At 40.1% G+C, this 19196-nt stretch overlaps 1 protein-coding gene across 1 annotated transcript in view; it reads left to right on the forward strand.

Annotated features, from left to right (window-relative positions):
- Positions 1 to 19196, forward strand: part of LOC111143109 (small ArfGAP2) — a 46266-nt gene that overhangs the window by 14311 nt on the left and 12759 nt on the right. The window contains exons 2-4 of the mRNA XM_022496591.1: positions 14772 to 14905; positions 16170 to 16255; positions 17465 to 17543. Of these exons, the coding sequence (XP_022352299.1) occupies positions 14772 to 14905; positions 16170 to 16255; positions 17465 to 17543 (299 nt within the window). The remainder of the gene's footprint in view (positions 1 to 14771; positions 14906 to 16169; positions 16256 to 17464; positions 17544 to 19196) is intronic.

A 19196-nucleotide genomic window follows, 5' to 3' on the forward strand; every position in this document is an offset into this window, starting at 1 on the left:
CTGGGGATGGAGAATGAAGAGCAACCTCATTGGTCAGGGGCTGTATCACTCTTCTTTAGTGGCTTCTTTTCAAGATATGCCTTTCCTAACGGGATGGGCTCTCTTTGCATCTTCAGTATTTTTTCACAGTATGAGTAGATGCTGGTTGTTGCCATGAGAAAATTAAGGCTTTAACCTGAAAGAACCTAAAAAATACATAGAAGTAAATGTCCTTAGAGGGTGAAGACAATGACTTCAGGTGAATCAGATGAGCTTTTGTTACCTGAAATGAGGTCATGAGTGATAGGAAATTCTTTCAATTAAAGTACCAAGTTTTGAAACACCAGGTCCGCTTGGCCAACTTTGAAATGATTGCCTAGTCAATCATTTCACCAGTCCCAGGTGGCTCAGTTGTTAAGCGTCTGTCTTCAGCTCAGGTCATGATCCCAGGGTCCTGGAATCGAGCCCCATAACGGGCTGCCTCCTCAGCGGGAAGCCTGCTTCTCCCTCTCCCGCTCCCCCTGCTTCTGTTCCCTCTCTCACTGTGTCTCTCTCTATCAAATAAATAAAATCTTTTAAAAAAAAAGATTGCCTAGCTTTTAGCTCAGTGAGCCCTCCCTGTACACCTCCTCCCAAAAGCCTGCTGTTAGCCATTGAGGTAGTGATTGAAATGTACTAGTTTTCTTATGAGATCTATTTTTAATACTTGTTACTTTTGCTGTAATATGTTGATTTTAGGTTGAATGACTTTTCACCCACCCCATGCCATCTTTTCCTCATTTCTTGCAAATCCATAGTCTTGACTGGGTTAGGTACTGTTTGTCAACTGGGTAGAGTACGTTTTGCGGGCATCCTTGCTGGGATGCTTTGGGATTCCAAAGCCATGACTGAGACACTTAAGCCTGTGTCAGTCCCTATCCCTCCATCCTGGCAGGCTCTGTGTTCCATCCCAGCTGAGCCTTTGCTGGAGTAATTGCCCACATAAAGCCTTCAAGCCAAACAATTGTTCGTACTGAGATAGTCTCAGTGTTTAGCTCCTAATGAAACAATCTCCTTCCTGCCCCCAATGAAAGCAGCTATTTTTTTATTTCCTCCCTCCCTTTTTGGAGATGCCATGTCTCACCCAACACTCTTCTATCTTATTCATAAATGCTTTAAGCAGAGTCTTTGTTCAGAGGAAATTGGCTAGAACTAAAATATCATGGGCTACCCAGGAGACAAAGAGCATTAAGGGCATCCTTAAGGATACCCTTTCCCTAACTTTATATGTAGGAAGATATGTATTATCTTTGTGTGATTTTTCTGAGTAAATAAGCAATTTAAACCTCAAGTCCACATAAGAAAGATACTAGGTTTTTTTTTAAAAGTATACTAAATTAGTTGTTACATAAAGGAGCTTACAGATATAAACAAAGATAAAAATAAAATCCAACAACAAAATAGCCATAGATGAGTGCCACAGGACAACAAGATACTCTGGGAATCAGGGCAGGAAGGAGAAGAGGCGAGGTTGGGAAAGTGGATAGAGCAAGATTTTAACAAAATGATGTTTTGCAAATAGAAGTAATAGCCCAGGTACAGCTATTTGTGAGAAATCCAGAGTTAATCAGGAAAGTATAAGTAGTCCAGTTTTCTTTATTGACCAAAATTTAGAGCCTCCAAAATACGAATTCAGGAAGGAGTGTCCAAAGTAGAAATGATAGGTGCCCAGGAAGCTCCAGTGTGTCCTGCCTGCTTCTCTTTCTCACTTGGGGTTGCTTCTCCTGGATTATCAAGGCTTTCGTCATGTTGCCATCTCTGTTCTAAAGCTCTGGCTCGTATAGAGACACAAATCACTTCCTTTGATTCTTTCCCCTTAGCCCTGTTAAGACTGTTTAGAACTCTGAGTACAAAGGGAAAACAAAAAAGGGAATTTATTAAGAAGTATACACCCCTAAAAAATAATCCACTATTTTTGGACTAAAAAATAATCACCCTTTCAAAATTTAATTGCTGATCTTCCCTTGGTTTGTTCCTAGTCCCTGTTCTACTTCCTGATCCTGAGGTCTCCATGCCTTAGCTTTATGGGACCAGTGTAGCTTCCTGCTTACTTGGCTTGATTTTTTTTTTTGCTGAGCACCATGCTCTCTCCCATGAGAAAGGTACTATCTAAGGATCCACCATCCAGAAGTTTACTCTCCAGAGAACTTGACCTGAGGTAAAATCCAAATTAGCCTTTTAGTGCTGCTGCTCACATAGGGCTCTTTTACTCATTTCTCTGTTGTTAGACATCCAGGTCTCTTCCTGAGGTGGTTGACGCAATAAGAGACCTCATCCTCCAGGTGGAAATGAAAGTTCTCCAGAAAGAGTGGGGCTTTCCACTTGGAGGCCCAGCAGCATGTACTACAACTTGTATACTGCTCTCTCATGGGAGCATTTATTTAACAAGAACTGGGTTTTGTTTTGTTTTTTTAAGAGGGGAAAACTTAAAATTTAAAAACAGTTAAACAGCAAAGCACATTTTGCTGCCTTAAAATTTAAAAAGTTAAACAGCAAAGCACATTTTTTTGAAATAGCAAAGCACATTCTAAGTGAAGTAACAATGGTTAAAAGGAAATTTAAAAATTAAGAAATAATTGCAAAATGTTATTTCTGCTAAATTTATCTATGAATTTAGGGCTAAATGAATATAAATATTACTAAGTTTAGCTGGGGGTGTCATTTGCTTTTTGTTTGTGTTGATTGTTTTTGTTTGTATATTTGTTTTTTGGGGGGGTGTCAGAGGGAAAGGGAGAGAGAATCTCCAGCAGATGGGGCTCCATCTCACGACCCTGAGATCATGACCAGAGCCGAAATCAGGAGTCAGATGCTTAACTGAATGAGCCACCCGGGTGCCCCTGTGTTGCATTGTTTTTAAAACTAATAAAAATTTATTGTGATAAACGTTAAGTTACTTTTGTAAATTTTGAATTAACAGCTCATAGCATTTCCTGTATTGTTTTAAATATCTCTATGTAATCATGTCAGACTTCAATTAATGGTTTAAGTAATAGTGAATATTTTATTTACATCAAAGTGCAATAATTGTACGGTCCAATTCTGGAGAGCCCAATGAACTGGAAATAACATGTTCCTAAGAATGACATAAGCAGTTTCTTAGGAATTACAATGAAAGCAAATGCAGCATCCATTAAATAACAGCCATTTCCTAAAAAGAGATAAATCAAAATTACTTTTAAAGAGAGAAATAGGCAAATGTCCCATGGTTGGATGTGGATGTTCAGGGCGCAGCTGCTGTAGAAGCTAAATCAAACCTACATGTGCCCCTGGGTCCCTCGGGCCTCATGATTTAACCCTCCTCCTTCCTGGGGAACCTGATGAAGGAGAGGGATGCCCTGGCCCTTTCAGGCCTCCGCTTGTTGAGTAGCCACTGGGGGGAAGTTGGAATTTAAACTCTCTTTTTAGCCAATTTTTGTCTGCTATGACCAGTTTCTTTTCTTAGCTCATTGAGCTTTCCTCTCAGTGGACAGGGAAGCCAACCAACTTTGTTGAGCTTTTTTCTCATGGGACATACTCCATCTTTGGCAGAGGAAGTGTTTCTTTCCAGTTCTTTCTCTAGGTCTTTGGCCCTCTCTCCATAGAAGCTGCACTGCTGATGTATACCACTGATGCTTTTGTACACTTTGGGAAGTTTCTTCATTTCTAAGCAGTACGTTACCTTGTTGATTAGCTTTCTGTGCGTTTCTTTATATGTTCTTGCTGTAGCTGGGTCAGTGTTAGAAGTTTCAGCTAAAGCTCTTGAATGTCACTTGTAAGCTGTGAATCTTCAAACTGCAATGATACTTGCTCAGTTTGGAAATTTCTCATTGGACCTGTAAGCTATTTTTTCATTAGATTTTCTTCACATAATTTTTAAAATGTTCCTAGCTTTTTCCCTTCGGGACTTTTTAAGGAGATGTTTAAGTCATGGATGAGTTTCTTCAATCGACTTTGGACTTATAGTCTAGGTGGTCTCCATTTTCTGATCCACTCTTTTTGTACAATCCCAATTGCCATCAGTCATGTATCTCTAAAGAGAGCAGGCAGGCATGTCATCTCCAGCACAGTCTCAGTCGGAGATTTTTAGCTGGCTGTCCGTTTATCATTTACAGCCTATTTCATGTGTGTCTTAGAATTTTCAAGCGTTTTTTTCCCTCCAGTTCCCACACTCTTTGCTTCCACCCTGCGGCTTCTTGGGAAAGCAGCTCTAGGCTTTCCTGAAGTAAGTATTTTCAACCATACCATCCATTCTTTTCCTCTGAAGTTGTTCTACATTCTTCCAAGATGCTTTTAGTGTTTTTGGCGCCAGTCAGTAGGAATAGGAGAGATATTGATGTCTCTTTGAGTGGCCATGTGTGCGTCCTTGAAGACAAGCCATCATCACTGCATGAAAGGAAAGCTTAGGGGGCTCACTTTTCTGTTCTTTTTCAAGAAAGCCTATTGTGTCTTCAAACAAACAGGTGGCCATGTTCAGATTTGTATTTTTTGTGGTATTCTATGTTCATAACATCAGAGGACTGGCCTCCATTGGAGGCATCAGCTTGTGTAATCAGCTGAATCTTCTTACTGACTTTATGAGATTCTTCAACCCTGGCCAGAAAATCTTTTGACTAGCTCTTTTTCCCTCCTTAAAATATGTTGGCTCTTTACTGTAAAAACAATCATAGGAGCACATACCAGAACTTCCCAGGGAAACCCCAAGAGACTTGGGCCTTGTTTCAGGCTTTTAGACAGCACCACCAAGAATACTGCACAGCCATTCCAGGACTGGCTGGAGGCTCTGTGGTTGGAATCAGGGACTCACCTCGCCCAAGAGTCCCTCTGTCTGTGCCCCTTTCCTGAATGTGAAAAAGGCCTCTGGGTGTCTGTGGGGAGGATTTACCTTCAGACATTTCTCTGTAGCTGGAGCATAGCAGCTGGTATTGTACACACAGTTTTAAGGGGGAATTGATGTCTTTATTGGTATATAGAGGTGAAGAGAGGACTAATAAGAATTAATTCTAGAAGGGCATGGATCAGGCAAGAATTTAAGCCACACTTAGGAGTTTGAAGTTCACTAAACCATGGGGGTCCAGTTACATGTCTTTGAATGGGGTGATAACATCATCAGAACATACCTTGCTAGAATGTCCTTTTCAGAACCAGAAAAAAAAAAAGTCCGTACTGGACCTGCCCTTCCCCTTCTGAAGTGTTCTGAAGAGTTGAGTAATAGTGGTACAGGTTGGTTGATTGGGTAGTTTTTTTTTTTTTTTTTATTACTAGAAACATCACCTAAGTATGCACTAGTTATCCACTGCTGGGACAGACAGGAAGGAGTAGTTACAGCCTAACCTACAGTGAATCCCCACCTACTACTAACCAGGACAGTAAGACTGGTGAGGCCCTAAATTTACTAGAAGTTAACTGCCCTTGAGTCTTTTCAGAGTAGCTCAATGAATTTTAGAGAGAATGTTACTACCTTTGAGAAGAGGTAGGTTTCAGAGATAACCTTATCTAGGTAAGGAAATTGACTCTTGGAGAAGTGAATTGACGTGCCTGAAGTCAAACAGCTGATGAGTGGCACAGCTTAGATAACCCCTGTCCTTAACGGTGTGGCAGCGGGGGCTAAGTAAGTATCAGGAGGTCTGTACTGGCATGTTTCTGACTAGTTCAAAGCAAGCACTGTTTTTGCTGGGATATCAAGGAAGTCAAAAGCCACCGTGTAAAGTTGCTGAGCAAAGCTGCTGCATGCGGCTGTAGACATGTGCCTTGTTTTGGCCCCTGGCTTTTTGGCTATGTTATTATTTTGGAGTGATTGCTTTAGGCCCCTTTTCAGTTGTATTTAATTTTTTGGTTCTCCCTTACCCAAGGGCTGAGCAAAGTCAAGGCAAATCCAGGTCTGTAAGCCCTGCTAACACCTATAGAAAGATGAAGAATGTCTGCTTCCCTGTTGATTTCTGAGCTTTAATGTCTTTAGAGAAAAGACATTTTAAGTTAACTGCTGGAATAGGTTTAGATGTAGATTGACTAATCATTTCATCAGTGAGTGCTTGGCAGCATTGTACTTCACTAACCTTTTTTTGGTTTACCTGGTAGGAGGATATGTTGCTTCGCTTCATCTCCACTGATGTTATAGCAATCTGGTTGCTGTCTCTGTTCTATCACTGACCTCCTGGATTGAGTTGGCTCATCTGTTTCATCCTCGGTTGTGTGTATGTGTAGCTGCTATCTTTTTTTTTTTTTTTCTTTATTTTAAGACTTTATTTACTTATTGGAGAGGGAGAGAGAGTGGGGAGAAGAAGATGGGGAGGAAGAGGGACAAGCAGACTCTGCACCAAGTGTGCAGCCCCATGTGGGGCTCTATCTCAGGGCCCCGAAATCATGACCTGAGCTGAAACCAAGAGTTGCTTAACTGACTGAGCTACCCAAGCGGCCCTGAGTAGACACTATCTTAAGTTCCATCTTTATCTTGCATACCTTGTTATTTTATATAAATATGGGAGGAGTCTAGAAGAAGCACCAGGAGATAAAAATGCAGAATAATGGGATTCAGTATTAGGAAGGCATCTCTAATAGTGATTGTCATCTAACAGTGAGTATAACCACCTTTTGAAATGGTACATAACTCACTTAGCACTGGAGCTGTTCAAGGAAGACCCAGATGGTCTCCTGTAGAAGGATAGCCTGCATTCAGTGAGGGATTAGACTCAGTGACTGCTAAGGTTCTTTCTACCTCTGATTTCCCAATTTAAAATTCCTTCATGTAGGGGCGCCTGGGTGGCTCAGAGGGTTGGGCTCTGCCTTCGGCTCGGGTCATGATCTCAGGGTCCTGGGATCGAGTCCCGCATCGGGCTCTCTGCTCAGTGGAGAGCCTGCTTCCCCCCTCTCTCTGCCTGCCTCTCTGCCTACTTGTGATCTCTCTCTCTGTCAAATAAATAAAATCTTTAAAAAAAAAAATTCCTTCATGTAGTATTTACCTTTATTCTCTAATTGGTCTCAGAAAAGGTTCAGTTTGCTTTGTCTCAAAGATTCAAAAAGCTTAACTTCTGCTTTTCTCAAATACATGAACGTGGACAGTGTCTCTTTTGTGTAAGAGGAAACAGCATTTTTGTAAGACAGACCGGATGGAAAGGAACTTCTCTTGCAGAACATTCTGAGAGCAGAGGTTGATTGAGTAAGCCCTTATTTTGATCTGATGGTTCCTTAAAATGTTCATGCATACAGACATTCAAAGTTACTGCTTATTGTTATTTTAGAAGAGGGAACTAAGTGAATTTTCTTTTGTGTAGATGAAAATTGGCTGGTAAACATACCTCTCAGCAGCCTTCCTTAATTTCTCCAAGATGACTCTGGTGTTTCTGCGTATTCTTTGTAGTGAATCAGGGGGTGAAGAGACATGATGAGTGCAACTGAGGTAACATTAGAATTGTTCTTTAAATAATCACTGCTTCTTTATCACTCTGACTCCTAAATTTTGTGTTGGGATTTAATGACGGACCAAGTCAAGTAACCCCTGTTTTCAAACCAGAGTTTGTTGATTTAGCTTATTCATGTGTCTGTCACATTCAGGCCATTTTTCAGTCCCAGTCACAGGCTCCACAAACTGACTTTGATTCAGTTCCTTAGATTCATCAAGACCTAACATCTTCATAAATTGATTATCTCATGCTGCATTCTCAGAGCCATTGAAGGTCAACAGAAAGGGACCCCCAAATTACCTACAAATCAGCTAGTAGAACTGTGGTGTAGAAGTCACCTTGGGGCTCGTGGTTTGCCCATCCACTGTGCAGGTTTCTCTGCTGTCCCTGAGAGATGTTCGTCCAGCCTTTGCTTGAACACCTGCACTTAACTGAGTTCTACCATTTCTGGATAGGCTGCATTTGTTTTCACACAGCCTTAATTGTTACAAATTTCTTCCCCAGAGTGTGCTAAAATTAACCTCTACTCACTGGTGCTAGTTCTGCCTTTGGAGCCTCACCAAAGTAACCAATCCCTTTTCTGTGTGGTAGCTTCACCTTTAAGGTGCTTGAAAACATTCATTTTGCAAAACAGGAAAAAATTATATATACTTTTATTGATGACTTCACTTAACAAATATTAATTTTGGATGTACTGTTTGTAAGCATTGGGCTAAATATTTGAGATAAATGATGGAGTGTGGTCTTTGCCTTCTAGAGCTCCCAGTCTTTAGGGCAAGAGAGACTTGTAAGTAACTAGGTATAATAAGATATTAAGTATTAGAAGAGCAAAGCATACACTGACTACTAACCATGAAGAAGATCAAGGTTTATTCCATTAGAGGGCCTCAGAGAGGAGGTGACGTTGGACTGGGTTTTGAAGTTTGTGAAGCAGGAAATGGGGAGAAAGCCATTCCAGGTAGGAAGAATGGTATAGGTAAACAGGTGTGAGTACATGGCAAGTTTCAGAATGATGATTTGCCCAGCATGTGTAAAGCACAAGCTCCTGGAGGGTTTTATATGTCATGTTAAGGTGTTTCAGCCTCTCCTGCAGCCAATAAGGAGTCATGGATGGCTGTGTTGTTTTCTAAATATCTGTACTGTTTTTTCTGATTACAAAGTAATAGAAGTTCATTGCAAACAATTCAGTGAGTACATAAAAATATAGAGAAGAAAATAGGTGTTTCACAGCCCTACTACCCAGAAATAATAGCTTTTAATATTTTACATATGTTCTTCTAGACATTTTTTCTGTGCATATGCATATATTTATTCACACTCTTTAAAATGGAATTGTTATGCATATACTGTTTTGAAACTCAGTTTTAAGATTAGTATACTGTGGGGGCATCTGGCTGGTTAAGTCAATGGAGCATGCAACCCTTGATCTGGGGGTTGTGGGTTCGAGCCTCATGTTGGCTGTAGAGATTACTTAAAAATAAAGTCTGTTTAAAAATTAGTGTAACATGGGGCACCTGGGTGGCTCAGTGGGTTAAAGCCTCTGCTTTTAGCTCAGGTCATGATCCCAGGGTCCTGGGAGAGAATTACAACATTTATGTAATTTGTTATTTCTAATTTTTATTAAATAATTCTAAATATATTAATGAACGTTCTTAATATATGTGTTCTTGACCTATTGTTTCCTTGATGAATTCTTACCTGTTCTTTTCCTAATGAATTGAATGGGTTGGGAGGGGGGAGTCAAAGAATTTATTTACTTTTAAATAATTCTTGCTCTCTGAGGAACTATGGCATGTATGTCCTGGGAACATGACAGCAAACATCACAGGTCTGCTGTCTGCTCTTGTGGCACTTGGTTAGTGGAGAACACGTGTAAACCATTACACAAATAAAAATATGATAAAGTGTGGTACGACTTAGGAAAAAGCAAAAGTAAATGAAATTTTGTAACCTTTAAAAAGTCCTGTCTTTTACTGATGTACACCAAATTATGTACAGATCAAATGGTATGATATTTGAGATTTGCCTCAAAATGTTCCACGGTTGGGAGAAAGAGAAAGTGTGTGGGAGTATAGCTGAAAAACCATTGGTCAGAGGTTTGTAATTGCAGAAGGTGGTAGTTAATCATACTCTGCTTTTGTGTGTTTGAAATTTTCTATAGTAAAATGCTAAAGCCAGAAGAAAGATTAACATCTGGTTTAGATTGGGGGCCAACGAAAGGTTCCTTTGAGGAGGAAACTTTACAGCTATGACCTTTGATATATATAGGAGTCGACCAGGCTACAAGTGGTGGATAGGGGTCAGGGAAAGAGTTTTTTAGGCAGTAGGGTCCACGTGTACAAAGGCCAAAAGCCCTATCTAAGGAGCATGTTGGTTTTTTGAGGAAATGAAGGAAGACTGGGTATTAGAGTTGGGAGGCTGGGGAAGTGGGCATGGGCTAGATCACATAGACTTTGGAGACCATGTTAAGTATTTTGTTCTTTAATCCAACAGTGATAGTAGAAAGTCTTTCACAGTTTTACACAGCTGAAAGATAAGGTTGCTTTTGCTTCTCTGAGAGTTCAAGCTGGCTGTTTTGTGGAAAATGGTTTTGGTTTGGGGCTAGAGGGGAAGAGAACATAAAAATAAAAGTGGAGAGACATCAGGAGGTTATTGCACTAGTCCAGGAGATCTGGAGACTTCATATTAGAGAAATAGCATTGCCAACAGAGAGAAGGGATTCTGAACTGAGAGATATTGTGGTCTTGGTGATAGCGTAGATATGGGGGATTGAGGGAGAAAGGTGTACATTTCTGACTGATACAATTGAATGGATGGAATTGTAATTCACTAAGATCCTAAGAAGAATGGAGGAAGAACAGGTTTTGTGGCAAGGGATTGAGAGCTTAGTTTGGAATATGCCATTCAGAAAATTCGCTCCAGTTTACATTTTCACATTTCTATGTGAGACCTGTGTCACATTTCTTTCAGGGTTCTGATCTGTACAGATTTGAGTTTTAGAAAGATTATTCTGGTTGGAGGCTAGAGACCAGTTAGTCTGTGAGCTTTTTGAGTCAGGGAATCTTACCTGTACTGTGTCTGCCTTTGTATCCCTGTACCTAAGCAGGCAGTGTTGGCATATAGTAGGTACTCAGTAAATAATGTTCAAAGCATAAGTGCTTATAGGTGAGATAGGTTTAAGTAGAGATTGATAGACTTGGGAGTTTCCAGGGTAGACTCAACAGGGCTTGGATGTAAAGATGGAAGAAATTTTTTTTCTTCCTTGGCCCTTGGTGTTGAAGAGCTTTTCAATTGCTCCAGGATGCTAGCGAGTCTCGGTATGTGTAGCCATCGATGTATCAGTGTGTTTTTTTTTTTCTTTTTGCTCAGTATTTATTTGTTTAGAACTCCATCGGTTAGAGATCAACAAGCTGTAATTATTATACTACTAGCTTCAAGCTATTTGTAACTGTAGTTTTTTTTTTTCTCTCTCTGCTAACTTCTCAAGCCCAGAACCCTCTAAAAGCTTAGCAGCTCTGGTGGTGGGGGAAGTTGTAGCAGCAAAGGAAATTTATAGCAGAGCAGCAAGCAGTAGTTGGTATGTAGAAGCTGTCCAGTAGTTGAATGTAAATAGGATTTACTTACATGCTTTCCATTTTACAAATGGAAACATAAGCCCTAAAAAGACTTGTCAGAACATATGCAACTACTCATTGTAAGCCCAGATTTCCCTGATCCTGAGGTAGTGCTTACCACAGTCAAATTCTTGACAGATCAACCAAATCCATATACTTTTAAATTTTTCACTGATTGCTAACATGACTACATGTTAGTTTTACTACTACTTAATGCTTCTGGAACCTGCTCTTCGGGGCCTGTGGAATATGTTCACTTAGCCATGACCTTGTTCTTGTGTTGTGCTAACGACTACCAGTTTATATCGCTTCTCTATCCTGTTTGCTTTCAAAATGGTTGATAATATTGCCTCTCAGAGTCCCTTTCCATTTTCAACTTGGAAAGGGGTATCTTTTGTTATTTCCTGCTTTGTTGCCATGACCAATGTGTACTGAACAATTGTTTTTATCTTTGAAAGTTTACCAGATTTAAGTAGGCTGGCCTTGTTGCAGCAATCCCAGGTACTGTGGAATCCAAGTCTGTCTGTCAGGTTGACATTTGGGGCCTTTGTATGTGTGGTGAATACATGTGTGGGCACAAAGGCAGGGTGGGCGAGTACAGCAGAGAAGGGAGAATAGGTGGAGGTTTAGATAGTATATTTTCAAGGAATATTTTCAGGGAGATAAAGGAATCTGCTTATAAAATTTCATGTTTTGTAGAATATTTGAAATTGGATCCAGGGTAAATTTTTTCTTTCAGATGTTTAGTCAGTCAGTTTTGGTTCTGACATTTTAAGACTAGAACTCATATTTCTGTCTAAAAAGAAGCGTTCTGGGGCGCCTGGGTGGCTCAGTGGGTTAAAGCCTCTGCCTTCAGCTCAGGTCATGATCCCAGGGTCCTGGGATCGAGCCCCACATCGGGCTCTCTCCTCCGCAGGGAGCCTGCTTCCTCCTCTCTCTCTGCCTGCCTCTCCGCCTACTTGCGATCTCTGTCGAATAAATAAATAAATAAGTAAATAAATAAATCTTTAAAAAGAAGCGTTCTGTGGTGTTGCATAGAGTGTTGGTATATGCATATTAATGAGTTAACCAGCCTTTACAGGAAAGATGATGAATGGGAAATGGGTACTGGAAATCTCATTCTATATACCATGTTATTACATGTAGCTCTCTTATATTATCATCCCTCTGTATTCTGTGAGGTACGCATTTTATAGATGATGAAACTGAGGCTTAGCAAGTTTAAGTATCTCTCTGAAGGTCATGCAGCTAATTATTAATGGAGCTAACATTTAAACCTAAGCTTTTTCTGGCTGCAAAAATTGTACTTAAAAAAAAAAAAGATTATTTATTTGGCAGAGAGAGATCACAAGTAGGCAGAGAGGCAGGAAGCGGGGTGGGGGAGGGGGGAAGTAGGCTCCTTGCCCAGCAGAGAGCCAGATGCGGGGGCTGGATCCCAGGACCCTGAGATCATGACCTGAGCTGAAGGCAGAGGCCCAACCCACTGATGCCCCCAAAATTGTACTTTGAATAACAAAATTTTCCTGCATTTTCAGATGTATAAAGTAACTTTCATCTTTTGTGTTTTCCTCTTCTCCAGTTTCATAATCTTTTACGGTGCATGTAGTTACTGACTAATCAATCTAGTGGCTTAAAACTAAAGGAGGCTGAGTGAGCTACAACTGTCACTATTCCACTGGGAAAAGGTTGTGGACAGATGTGGGAGGGGATCAGAGGAGGCTGTCTGACTTTTCATGAAAATAGTAGTGCCTGCATTTCTGTACTGAGGCCTTGTTAGTGGCTCCATAGTATCCGGTCTTGGCCTTGTGTTCCTCAGAGGCAAAGAGACTTTACATACTCTATAATGGGATCTGGAGAAATTCCACAGTTGTGACAGTGGCTTAGAGGATTGGGAATCAGCATCTGTGGACTTAGGGCCTGGAAGCAAACAACGTAACATTCCACAGCTAACTTTTAGTTAGTGTTGTGGCTTCTGGTTGTGTTAGCAAACATATATATTTTAACTATCTCGTTACGCATTCTAGAATCTGGAGCAAAGAGAAAATGGTAAAGAAACACGAAATATTAGCTCTTGGTCCCATTATTAATCCCCTATAACTTAAGTCATACACCTATATTCCTTCATGAAAACTGTAGCCCAGTGTAGATACACAAACCCAGAGAAACCTTATTTCTATCTGTTGAGGCCTTTCATTTTGTTTTTATATAGTTCCCACCAGTGAAAGATATGTATTCATCATTTGCGTGTATTAGCTGTGTGGCAGACCCTCTGTGCAAATCCATTTAGGGATTTCAAGCGGCTGAAGGTCTTTTCAGAAGATAAATCTGAGCCTATCAAGATAGTTGCCGTAAGAAGGTACTGGGATAAAATTTCAGGCAGAGAACACCACCTGGTGGTCATAGGGAGGATTGGAGCTTTCTGTATTTATAGTATTTGCCATAGCATCTGAATATTAAGAAAATTACATTCTTACTTATAATTGTGAATTCAGATTTCTAAGGATAATTTTTTGCCATACAGTTCTAGCGTTGTTTCATTGAAGTGGCTGTCAGAACCTGCAGACTAACCAAGTAATGTGTCTGGCGGAATTGAAGTCCAGTGCCCTTGGCTCTTCCAACAGATCCTTTTTATCTCTGTAAAGAATCATTTGGTGTCTTTTCATTCTTTATTGCAACCTCTAACTCTGATATCATGCTTATTTTATATGGTAAACCTCTGCCTAGTGGAATGATGGAGAAGGAAACACTAGTGACTTTTCAGTAATTTTTTGGCAGGTATCATATAAAAGCAAGTTGTTTTTTTCCTGCTTAAAAACTATGAAGAGGAGTTTGATGATTTTCCAGAGTGATTAATAGAATGAGCAAAGTTGGCAAGGGGTGGGAGATTATATAAGTTTTTATTAAAATGTATACCTGAGATTTCTTTTTTATTGCAGTAAGCATCTTTGTTATTTGACAGTCTTGAATTGAGAGAGTTCTGTAGTTGGGTAAAGTGGGGACATCAGCTCAAGGGGAGAAGATCCTATTAAGTTAATCAGGATGCATATTTTATAGGCCTGGTGGGGAGGGGAAGATAAACAAAGTTTTAAATTTCAGGCTGAGACTTGGGCTGGCATGGCATGTCTGTATCTTTTTTCCTGGTAGGGAAACTGAATCCAGGCCCGACAATCATTGAAAAGTTTCTTGAGAGAAGGCTATTCACACAAGATACTAAATGGAATGTGATGTGACTTTGCACTGTTCTCCTGGAATACTTTTTTATATGACTAACAGTGTTATAACATCCTCATTTTAGCAATCATATTATCAAATACTGTAAAAAGCTGCTCCATACATACATGCCCACATACTATATAATTCCACTCACATGAAATATCCAGAATTGGCAAATCTATAGAGACAGAGAGATATGTGGTTGCCAGGGTCTGGTGGGGAGGAATTGAGAGGAAATAGGGGGTGCCTTTTAATGGGTTTGTGATTTCTTTTGGGGGAGATGAAAATGTTTTGCAGTTAAATAGTGCTAATGGTTGTACAACTGTGTGAATATACTAAAAAAACCACAGTACTGTACCTTTAAATTTAAACTAAAAAAAAGGCACTGATCCTTGGAGGAGTGAACAAAACCATTAAAAAAGGTGAATATGGTAACGGTTCCCTCCTTTATGTTCTAGCAGAAATGTTGTCTGATAATCTAAGTATTCCCACTTGGGCCTTGAATGTTGTTTTAATTTGTGTTTTATTGCCCTGTTCCTGACCTTCACAGGGCCACGATGGGCCTCCTGGAACATTGGTGTCTTCATCTGCATTCGATGTGCTGGAATCCACAGGAATCTGGGGGTGCACATATCCAGGGTAAAATCAGTTAACCTCGACCAGTGGACTCAAGAACAGATTCAGGTACTTACATAGCCCAACAGTGAGTCAGCTGTTCCCCTATTTCCATGTAAGAGTAGTTCCATATGAATTTCAATCATGCAGAGCACAAGGGTGAAGATTAAAAAAAATGTAGTTGTGAAACACTTATGTCAGATTCTTATACCTTAAGAGAACATTCTTACTCTTTCTGTTTAAGATATAAGTTATTCTACCCATATTTTCCCTCCTTCAAAACCCAAAGTCTGTGGTCTAGGACCCCATGGATATGCCCCCAAGGTATAAAGGGGGATCTTTGGATTATTTTCTAAGGCCCCTGGGATGTGCAGATCTAACATTTGTAGTTTTAGATAGTTGAGCGCACGCACACACACACACACACAGATACTCCAACTTACAGACATATTTTATTGCTAAAATATGTGTGTGAATCTTGCTTGCTGTTAGGTTGGTGGGCTGGGAGTAAGACACTTATGTTGGTGAGTCTCGCTGGCTTAAGAACTGCAGCTCTATGTAGCTTCATTCTTCTCTGTTCTCTTCCCACATCAAAACTTTTAGAAGTAATTAAAACTTTTTTCTTTTTTTAGGGGGGTGGGAATGGGAAGAAAGGATCCAAAGAAAATAATTTCTACAGTTGGTGGTGGAAATAAGAGGTTTTCTTAACCAGAAAAGACTTTAGAAATTACTTTAGGCTGCTTTTATAGAGTCATCAAAGTCTAAAAGATTATTTGTATTTTTCAGTTACACTTTACTATATCTAATGAAGGAAATTACGTGCCATGGAGGTAGTTGGGAATTTGAAGATAAAAAATTCAGGGATTTGTCCCTCACAAGTGTTAAGGAATCTATTTAAAAGGCCTAATAGGAAGCACATGTCTTGGTAATAAAGCTGAATAGATTAACAGTATAAACTCAGAATTCTAGTTATTACTCAATTATTGCCTGCCTGATTACATACTGATTATTGCCTATCAAGTAGACATTTTAATTGGTAGTTGCGTGTCTTGAGATTTCAAATGGGGTATTGAATGATTATTGAATTAAATATATCTTGTCAAATTTTTCAATAAAAAGCATGAAGGGGTGTGTGTGTGATGGACAATCATGGAGGCAAATGATCGGCACTGGTGTGGAGAGAATTGTGGATGGGAAATCATAGTATGCGCATGGATCTTGTTCTGCCACCATCGGGTTGGTTCTTCAGTTGTAAAATGCTGCAGTTGGGCAAGAAGTTTTTCAAGTCTTTCCTCATCTGACATTCCATGTTTCTACATCTTTTTGATTGCAGTGCATGCAGGAGATGGGAAATGGAAAGGCAAACCGACTTTATGAAGCCTACCTTCCTGAGACTTTTCGGCGACCTCAAATAGACCCGTATCTTTTCTGGAGCAACTTAGAAGGCTGACTGGTATTTTGGTGTTTTGGGAGAGTCACACAAGACTCAAGCCCCTTGATCCGACTGGGCCATCTCTATGTGGTGTAGTCAAAGTCTTGCTTTTTTCTCTCCTGCCACCAACACATAGAAAAAGCATATTTATACTTTCTAACCTCGGAATGGTGCTGTCACATGGGGAAGACTCATTTGGGAATTAAGACTGCAGTGGCTCACTGTGAATTCTCCCATAAAGTGACATCTCTGATAGTTTTTGAATCTTTGAAACTATTGTGTGCCAAAAAGAATAGATTACTGTGCTGTATTGAATCAGCAAAACTACCATTCATTCTTAATGCCTTTTCTGTGTCCTCTGTGAAAGGACGAACTGTTATTAACCAGTTAATCAATAACTTTCTTCCCCCATCCCCTCAACAGGGGGTAGCACCCTACTCACAAAACCAAATGTCATAAAGGCAGTGCTTCTCAAAATGTGGTTTGTAGACTTTCTTTTTAGAGTTTGCTTTTTGCTGGGTGTGGGTGGAACCTGTTAAAATGCAGATTTGGGGGGCGCCTGGGTGGCTCAGTGGGTTAAGCCGCTGCCTTCGGCTCAGGTCATGATCTCAGGGTCCTGGGATCGAGCCCCGCATCGGGCTCTCTGCTCAGCAGGGAGCCTGCTTCCTCCTCTCTCTCTGCCTGCCTCTCTGCCTGCTTGTGATCTCTCTCTGTCAAATAAATAAATAAAATCTTTAAAAAAAATAAAATAAAATAAAATGCAGATTTGGGGCCCTTCAGAAGAGACACTGATCAGAATCTGGTCGTGGCACACAAGGGCTTATAGTTTTAAGGGGCACTCCAGGTGCCTTTGTATAAGGCCTTTGACCCAGGGGCTTTAAAATGGATAATTGGCTGCTTTACCTGTATTCTAGAAGAGCCTCAGGTTCCTCTGATGTCAGTATGAAGATTAATCCCATTTGCTGCTATCATTATCCTGAAGGAAAATCATAGGAAATGGTGATTCCCTGCAGTAACCATGAAGGAAGCATTTTAAGGTTGTGGTCAGGGAAACTGCATGTGAAGAAACAGGAGCCATATGGAGAAACGAGGCAGGAGGGAAAGAGGAGGACAACATTCTGTTGAATACAGATCGACCTGTTAGAGTCATCCTATGGGAAAGATTTGTTTGATTTATCCTTAATAAGCTTTTGCAGAGCTGTCGAGGGATTTATTCGAGATAAATACGAGAAGAAGAAATACATGGACCGAAGTTTGGACATCAATGCCTTTAGGGTTGGTTATAAATCTTTAAGCTTTGTTCAAAATAAGTAATTTGCTTATAAATCAGGCCAGGGAAGAATTTAAGAGCTACTGAAATACTCCAAAATCATAAAAAAAAAAAAAAAAAAAAGGCTAATTATTGAATCAAGGCCACAAGATATCATGGAGCAGACTTTCATGTCAGGGGCAGACAGGGCAAACCATCAGTGAGTTCTTTGCCTTGACCTGTATTTAGGCGTTAGTGATTCCCAGTTCCAAATTATTCCTTCAGATGGAGATGTTGGACATACTAGTAATTTGTCTGTGTATCTATGTGTATACATGTCTGTGTATATATGTATTTTTTTTCTGTAAATGAAGTCAACAAAATTAACTAAATCACCAAAGTTTTCTTCAGTTTGACCAGTGTATATTACCAGTGTGTTGATGGACACAGTGGGACCCTGTTCCCAAAAAGGGTTTTAGAAGGAGACTACCAGTTGCCAAGCTCACTTTCCATCCTAGGCATTTGGTTAGAATCTGAAACACAGTGTAACTAGGACAAGAATAATGTACAGGTGAAATACAAAAGGTTTCTAGAAGAAGGAAAGATGCCTGACTAGTGACAACTAAAGAGGAACCAGTATGACAACCTAAAAAAGCCTTTGATAAATTCTATAGTAAATTTGCTTAGGAATAATTGACTATTTCTTTAGCTTCAGAAGTATAGAGTATGGGATTCTCCAGCTCTAACCTAAGTCCAATCTATCATCTTCCAGTTTTGTATTTTAATGGAGGATATACAGGACTCTAAGCCCTTCCAGGTAACTTAAAGTCAAACTAATTGGAATCTGCTCCGGATTGATCTTTTGGGTTTTGTGAAAAGGGACATCAACTAGCAGGTGAGTTTCAATGTAGGCAAGTAAGTGCAGGGTAATATATTTAGTTAGGTAAAGATAATTCCTTCTCAACTTAGTATAAGGGACTCTTACTTCATAGTCATCCAGAATCTGTCATAACTGTTCCGTGAAAGAATCAACCCAGTGTAGAGCCACAGCTTGGATGGCATCATCAAAAAGAGTTTGGAACCAAAGCACACACATTTCCTTTGATTTGTAGAAAACTGGTCTGTCTGCTCAGGCTGTTCATTGTACCGAAAGATAGGAAATCAGATGAAGTCAGAGATGAGTATCTGAGATAATCCAGACGATGGGGGAGGAGGGAAGAGTTGCTATATGAAGATAGTGTTCATTCAGACTTACGTTGCTGGTGTACCGTACCCATGCAAACAGCCTGTTTTACTCACTGAATGTTTTCACTTAGGAAAGAAATACCTTCTGTTTACCGAAAAGCTCTTCCAAGAATTTTTATTTGATGTACTTAGTTTTTGAAAATATTCTTGTGAAGATTTATATGCCGAGAATTAATATTTGCTAAGTCAAGGCAGGTAATAATCAAATTGAAAAAAAAGTGACTCTGTTAGAGTATTATTTTTAAATGGACAGATAAAGTTTCACTTCAAGAAATAAAGTGTTCTTGGGGCGCCTGGGTGGCTCAGTGGGTTAAGCCGCTGCCTTCGGCTCAGGTCATGATCTCAGAGTCCTGGGATCGAGCCCCGCATCGGGCTCTCTGCTCTCTCGGGGAGCCTGCTTCCTCCTCTCTCTCTCTGCCTGCCTCTCTGCCTGC

This window comes from Enhydra lutris, unplaced genomic scaffold (genome assembly GCF_002288905.1).
Source record: "Enhydra lutris kenyoni isolate GAN:26980312 unplaced genomic scaffold, ASM228890v2 scaffoldscaffold9, whole genome shotgun sequence".
Taxonomy (NCBI): Eukaryota; Metazoa; Chordata; class Mammalia; order Carnivora; family Mustelidae; genus Enhydra; species Enhydra lutris.